The 7,399-nt window shown below is 45.1% G+C and overlaps 1 protein-coding gene across 1 annotated transcript; it reads left to right on the top strand.

Annotated features, from left to right (window-relative positions):
• Window positions 1–439: 439 nt before the first annotated feature.
• On the top strand, window positions 440–4,326 carry LOC126526236 (ipis-1-like). The gene is made up of 2 exons (XM_050174153.3): window positions 440–504; window positions 2,988–4,326. The coding sequence occupies exon 2, from the start codon at window positions 2,998–3,000 to the stop codon at window positions 4,144–4,146; it is 1,149 nt and encodes a 382-aa protein (XP_050030110.2). The 5' UTR covers window positions 440–504; window positions 2,988–2,997; the 3' UTR covers window positions 4,147–4,326.
• The last annotated feature ends 3,073 nt before the right edge of the window (window positions 4,327–7,399 follow it).

Here is a 7,399-nt window from a genome sequence, read left to right as displayed (position 1 = left end):
AGGAATGGGAACAAGTCCGCAACTTTCAAAGATCGCCTATTTTTACGTAGATCGCATATATCTTTAAATGAGAGAGAGACCGATAGTTTTGAAACGCAGTTACCCCGAACCTCTCAATCATTTCGGCTTCCATAATTTCGCGAGTTAACTGATCCCTGCCGCTATCAACACTGAAATACTCGAAATAAACGCTGTTCTAAATCAGCGCCTGTGTGTACCACGTCTGCCTGTGTCCGCGTCTTTTCGTGCGCTATAAGTATCATAAGGTCATAGCAACACGCCTAAAGCACTGCGTTACTGGCATTTATTGCGCCATTTCTTTTTCAGCAAATATAAAATTTTGCAAGTAGATTTTCATTACTGTATATGGTGACTCTGCTTTGTGCACCCGATTATCTGCCAGTTTGCCATATATACTAATGGGTATGAGTCAGGCCATGACAGGATGAGAAAGAAGAAAGTGAAGGTGGGCTGATCAGAGACGACGACGCGGCCAAATTCAAGGTTAGTAGTTTTATAAAATCGCATACTCCTTTTAAACCAACCCAGGGACAACATTGACGTCTTATGAATATCCTATGGACATCCACTTCCAGGGTATGTATATCCCAAGGTTGTATTGAATACGTCTTGTGGGCGTCTCATTCCATCGCTTGGCCGCACTTTCCGTGTCCTGCGGACATCCCTTGCATGTCCGCGAGGGACAACATCTTGGGGACATTATGCGTACAATTTACACACATATAGTCAGGACCTTTTGCACGGTGTTTGCTATAATGTCTGTTATGTTCGCAGCACACGCAACGGGCAGACCGCCGACGCATCAAGAACAGATGCATTGCGTGCACATTTTACGCGCGCATGCACGCGGGCTGAAGTGCAGAACACTCCTCCTTCCGCCAAGCCCAAGTGGCTTGTTGAACTAACGAAAGTTTTCAAAGTTAACTGCGTCAGAAAACTCGTAAAGTACGACGTACACAAGAGCTTCAGACGTGATAGCTTCAGATTATAATTCCAACATTCGAGAAAACACAATTCTGTTACGTGGAAATTCAAAGACAAAGCCCACAATTGGGCGACAAATATTCACGTGTGCCGACAAAGGTTCACGTGGGATAACGTAGGGACATCCGGGGTAGGATATCCGAAACTGGTCCACGTGCGACATCCCTGGGACATCCGTGGTAGGGTATTCAAAACTGCACGTTCGGCGATGTCCTATTTGTCTCCGAAACGTTGCACGGACATTGGGACGTGATTCGGATGTTGTACGGATGAAGTGTTTTCACTGGGAATATTAGGTTTCTTATAAGAACTATTTGGTTTGTAAAGGGAATGTAACGTCGTCTCTGTTTTTCGATGAGGTCACTTAATTAACGCTGCCATGCCAATGAACCACCCAAGTCAGCAAGTATAGGTGCATCGCAAAGTATTTCTATCATCGTAGGCCCAGTTTAGGCGTCACTTGCACTTTCCCGGCTGCAAAACTAGTGCGTTTGGTTACCTTCCATTGGTTTACGACAGGCCTTGTGCACCGTGTAAATGATCAATTCTCACATCCTGCGGCGGGACGTCAGAATCGGGCGTCCGAAGGACGCTGGTGTTGGTCGTGGTTAAAGGGAAGATTGCTCGTGCCAGAAGATTAGGAGGGAAGCTGAAGAAGAATAGCATGTTAAATTTGTTTTATAAGATAAGCTTCTGTTACGTAACAAAGTTCAGCCTTCGCGTCAGCATAGGTTTGGAAAGCCAGAAATGATGCAAATCCGAAAGTTTAGGGGCGACGCTACAAGTGAGTTTCCGTATTAGCTAGCATGCCTCTCCGTGATGTCAGGTATTTTAATAGTGTTTGCCTGTGACTAAAGTTACGGTTTAATGACATAGACTGCTCTATGGTAAAAGCGGGCTATAGGATATCACTTACTCATCTACCCTTTCCAATCTTTAAAGGACACTGAAGGTAAACGTTGATGGATTTTCGACTAATAAAGTATTCTTGAGGAACTGTACTATCGTTGATTTAACGGTAATAGGTTGATTATTAGATGAGAAAATGGCGCTCAGTTTCATTTCTGAATTTCGGGCTGATACTCAAAGCTAGTCAAAGCGACGTGAAGGATTGCAAAGCATGTGTCCTTTATTGCATGTTTTCAGTCATAGTACGTAAAGCTTTCTAAGTTCCGTTTTTCACTCTTTTGGAATAAGATGTCAATTTTTACTGTTGAAAATCTAACCAGGCCTGAGCAGACGGCGTCAAATGCATGGCGTCATGGCAAACATGGGGCATTTTGAAGCGGCGTTGCCAGCCATCTTTAGTTCTTCTGTTTTTCCTGGCTTGCCAAGCGTCTTCTCGCAGTAAGGGTGCTGTGTTTGCATCGTAGAGGACAAATTTACACACACGCACACACGCGTGCGCGCACACACACACACACACACACACGCACGCGCGCGCGCACGGACACACAGATAGATAGATAGATAGATAGATAGATAGATAGATAGATAGATAGATAGATAGATAGATAGATAGATAGATAGATAGATAGATAGATAGATAGATAGATAGATAGATAGATAGATAGATAGATAGATAGATAGATAGATAGATAGATAGATAGATAGATAGATAGATAGATAGATAGATAGATAGATAGATAGATAGATAGATAGATAGATAGATAGATAGATAGATAGATAGATAGATAGATAGATAGATAGATAGATAGATAGATCGACAGGCAGACATGGTCATTGCTGTTGCTGCTGTTGTCATGGAACTCTTGAAATGTCCAGTAATAATGAATCCGTTAACAAAAGAGATAGAAAGAACGATAAGGTTAGTCCCAAATCATCATTATCTCAAGTGAAAAGTACTCTATTTTTGTTTCGTAAAATGTTCATGATCTCTCTCGCCATGTATACTTTGCATTTTGTGAAGAACGTCGGAATTTCAACTTACTTCTGGCTGCATTGCTTCTCCTCCTCTTCAGCACTGGCAGAATGAAGTCCCAAAACATAGCTGACTCTCTGCTGAAGTTCTCCTTGCGTCTGTACAAGCAAGTCCTTTGTCATCAAAACAAGCACATTGATAACGTCGTCTGCTCACCCATAATCGTCGCCGCCGCGATCTCCATCCTGCTTACCGGTGCCCGCAACAAAACAGCCAAGGAACTGTACGGCTTGCTCCACGTAAAGGCGAGCGTCGATAAGTTGCGCGATCATTTTTCCGCGCTTCTCGCCGACCTAAATACATACGCTCCCGAGGCCTCCTTCCACGTGGCAAGCCGGATGTACAGCGAGCAGCAGCTTCCGGTGCAAGCCGCCTACATATCTCTTTTGCAAAATTTCTTTGGGACGACTGTCAAGTCCGTCGACTTCAGGAACAACCACGAAGCGGCGCGGCAGGAAGCGAACGCGTGGGTTGCGCAGGAGACGGCCTCCAAGATTCGGGAAGTCATCCCGCCGGGAATCGTCGACGCCGATACAGCGTCGATCCTGTTGAACGCCGTCTACGTCCAGGGATTCTGGCAGTCTCCCTTCCAATGGAGATACACCAGACCGCAAGAGTTTCACGTGGACTCCGGGAACAGCGTTCTGGTAGACATGCTTTACCAGGACCGTACCTACAGGGTGGGACACTCGGATGCTCTGAGCGCGAGGGCCGTGGAGATACCGTGCAGAGGTCTGAAGGTGTCCATGGTCATCGTCCTTCCAGACGCCCCGGACGGACTCGCTCTTCTCCAGGAGAGACTGACACCCGCCAGACTCTGCGAGCTTCTGTCTAGTCTCAACATGGTCATGAACGTGGAATTGAGCCTTCCCAAGTTTAAACTCGATACAAGCATACTGCTGAAGGACAGCCTCGTTGCCCTAGGTGCAAAGGAGGTGTTCGCTCCTGGCTACGCTGATCTGTCGGGTGTATTCGAGATTGGGCGGCCGGCGGTCGCTAATGTAGTTCACAAGACGTTCGTGGAGGTCGACGAGGGAGGCATGGACGCGGCGTGTTGGAGTGCCATGACGACCCCCATGTGGTGTGCAACGATGCCCCTTTACTCAACACGCTTTGTCGTCGACCATCCATTCATGTTCCTTATCAAGAGCAACGAACCGGACGTGATAATTTCTCTAGGTTCGGTACGGAGACCGTGAGCACAGGCAAGATGGGGATCCGCATTGCCAAATTTTCATTAAGCATAGATACCGCGAAATTTCTCGCATGGTCCTCTTCGAGGAAAAGCTTCATGTTGCACGCGATGAAGTGCATATCTATTTCAAGAATGTATTCACATTCGGAATGACGTACTAATATGGAATAAAGTGTGACGTAGAAGGCAGCGTATGCGAAATTGTTGGCTGGCTGACTTACCTGATTAAAGGTCAACATTTGCCAGTATATAATAAATGTGGAAGTAAAAAGGTCGCAGTGTCGCCTGAAATAGGAATCATCGATTGTGATAGCAAATTATTACACAGCTATACGAAGTATACTTGCAGCTAAACGTTTTGACAGAATTACCTTTCTGGTTGAAAAAATTTGATTAGGACTTTGTTAGCGACTCCAACCAAATAAGTGAATTTTATTAGCCCGACGTTTCGGAATCCATTCGGTTCCTCTTTCAGAGGGTATTCTTCCGGGGTGGCGGTCTGCACCTTTTAAAAGGTCCTCTGTAAAAAAGGAGAGGAGAGCGCGGAAGGTGGGAAGACACTTGACAGACGGGAAGGGGCGAAAGGGTGGGATGGCTGAAGCGGTGCTCGTCGGCCGGAATGACCGATGCTGGGGGCGCTTGACCCGCGAGAATGTGCAAGCGAAGATAAAAGGTGAAAGCTAACGTTGGTTGTCAGAAATACGTGAGAAAAAGAAAGCCGCACCCAGAATATTTTGAAGGCACCAACCTATTGGACAGGTAGTCTGAAACGACACAACATATCCTAGACGGAGATGGAAACAAACTGGTAGGGGACGCGGCGTTAAATTTTAAATTAAATGACGAGGTTGTAGTTTAGAAAAATAAAGAAGGGGCATGAAAGAGAACCAGCTGGAAAGGGAGCTGGCGCTGACAATATTCAACGGGAAGAAGGCCGAAGAGAAAATTCCCAAGCGCGGAGCCATAGGGCTAGATGAGGTTCTCGTTAGGCTGATTAATGAACTAGGACCAATAAGCAAGGAAGCTCTGTTGAAAGCAGTAGGAAAAATTTTAAAAGCTAGACGAAAACCAGACAGTTGGTGAGAAAATAGAATCAATTTAATTTATAAAGCTATGGGGGAAAAAGATAGAATTCGCTCGCACAGACCGTGGACCATAACATCGATAATATGCAAGTCATCATTGCAGGCAATTAAAGCTGCAAGCAAGGGCAGATAATAATGGCACTTTGGGAAAACTTCAGAGCAGCTTCAGATTAGGTAGGGCTCTCGATGATAACTTGTTTGTCCTTACTCAATGTGCTGAAATATCGAGAGTAGAAAGGATATTGTGCAACGTCTGGCAAATATCTCTGGACAGGAAGGCGATAAGTTAGGTCAGAAATATGGCGTTAAAAAATCAGTTGTTATGGTATTCAATGAAAACAGCGAACTGATGGTCACAACACAGGACCAAGAAATACCTCACATAAGAGAATATAAACATCTTGGTGTATAGGTAAAGGAAGGCAATAGATACATGGACACATAGGAAAAAACAGGAACAGTAAAAGGGAAGAGAAATGGGGCCATAATAAAATCCAGAGTGCTATGGAGGTACAATATGTACGAGGTGCTCCGGATATGGGGAAAGGTGTAATGGTTCCAGGACTGACATTCGGAAATGCGGTTGTTTCCTTGAAATCAGGGGTACAATCAGGACTCGATGGCAACCAAAGGTCAGTGAGGGAAGCTAACAGTAAAATTAATCATGAAGAACTACTGAGGAATATGCAAGAAAGTAAATGGGCTGGGAGAGTGTTCTGGTATTTGTACAGGAATAACATTGATTCAAAGTGGAGGAAAAGGACTAGGAAGCTTACCAGCAAGTATATGGCCTGTTGGGTGGGCAACACAGCAACAAAGAACGCCAAGCGGAAAGCCAGTGAGGCCGAAATAATCTCATGGGTGGCGGCAATGGAAAAGAAACGTGCCATGAGCAACTATACTTAAGAGGAAAAAACGAAATCAGGAAAGAAACAATTTATGATATCTCAAAGGGAAGCTCATTACTTTTCGAAGAGAGATCGGGATGCCTTAGAACACACCTTTAAAGCGAGATATAACAAGACAGAAGAAGCATGTGCCTGCTTCGGTAAAGCTAGGGAAACGATGGAGCATGTTTTATTAGAATGTGAAGACGTCTACCCAGCGGTCGATTTAGGCATCACTGGCCTTCTTAAAGCCGTTGGGTTCAGCGAGAGCAGTGGAAAAGTAAACATGTCCTCAATAGGGATTAGTAAGAGGCGGTTGGAGGATTGGTGGAATAAAAGTAGGGAAACGACAAAAAACGGAGACGTACAAAAGCACAGTTCGCAACAGGGGATCAGAAAATTTGGTTGTGGGAGTTCATACTGTTTTTTTTAATTGTTTAACCTAGGTAGGACATTAGGCAGCATAATAGCAAGAGCTTGGTGGCACAACCCACAGCCCCGTTCCAAAGATGACGCTCATAACATCCATCCATCCATCCATCCATCCATCCATCCATCCATCCATCCATCCATCCATCCATCCATCCAGTAAGAGGCGATTGGAGGATTGGTGGAAGAAAAGTAGGGAAAGGACAAAAAACGGAGGCGTACAAAAGCATAGCTCGCAATAGCGGACCAGAAAATTTGGTTGTCGGAGTTCATAGTGTTTTTTTTTTATTGTTTAACCTAGGTAAGCCATTATGCAGTATAATAGCAAGAGCTTTGGAACCCACCGCCCCGTTCCAAAGGGGACGCTCATAACTTCCATCCATCCATGTTGTGACGTTATTCTCGTGTTGTCTGATTCTTTCTTTTAGATTTTTTTAGTTTCCGCAATGTACGTCATCGGACTGTCGGCACAGCTGATTTTGTAGAACACGCCTTGTGCTTTCTCTTTTGGTGGACGGTCTTTCGGTTTAGGGAGGAGGATATTGAAAGTGTTTATCAATTTGTGTGCGACTTAGAGGCCTTGTTTTTTCAAGATTTGGCTGAGAGCTTCGCTGGCGCCTTTGGCGTATGGAATGGACACTTGTTTTTGGGTTAGGGGTGAAGTCAATGGTTGTGGTTGTGGGGTGTTTGTAGTTTGTTTCTTCTTTTATGCGTTGCATATTGCAATCACTCAGTTCAGCCCTCGGGCGCGGCCGGGCAGCCACCATTGGGGGTATGAGCCATCATAATGGCTCATACCCCTACACTAGAGTTTTATGCGTTGCATATTGCAATCACTCAGTTCAGCCCTTGGGCG

This window comes from Dermacentor andersoni, chromosome 8, assembly GCF_023375885.2.
Source record: "Dermacentor andersoni chromosome 8, qqDerAnde1_hic_scaffold, whole genome shotgun sequence".
Classification (NCBI taxonomy): domain Eukaryota; kingdom Metazoa; phylum Arthropoda; class Arachnida; order Ixodida; family Ixodidae; genus Dermacentor; species Dermacentor andersoni.
Note: the sequence above shows the minus strand (reverse complement) of the source record. Positions and strands in the feature narration are given on the sequence as shown.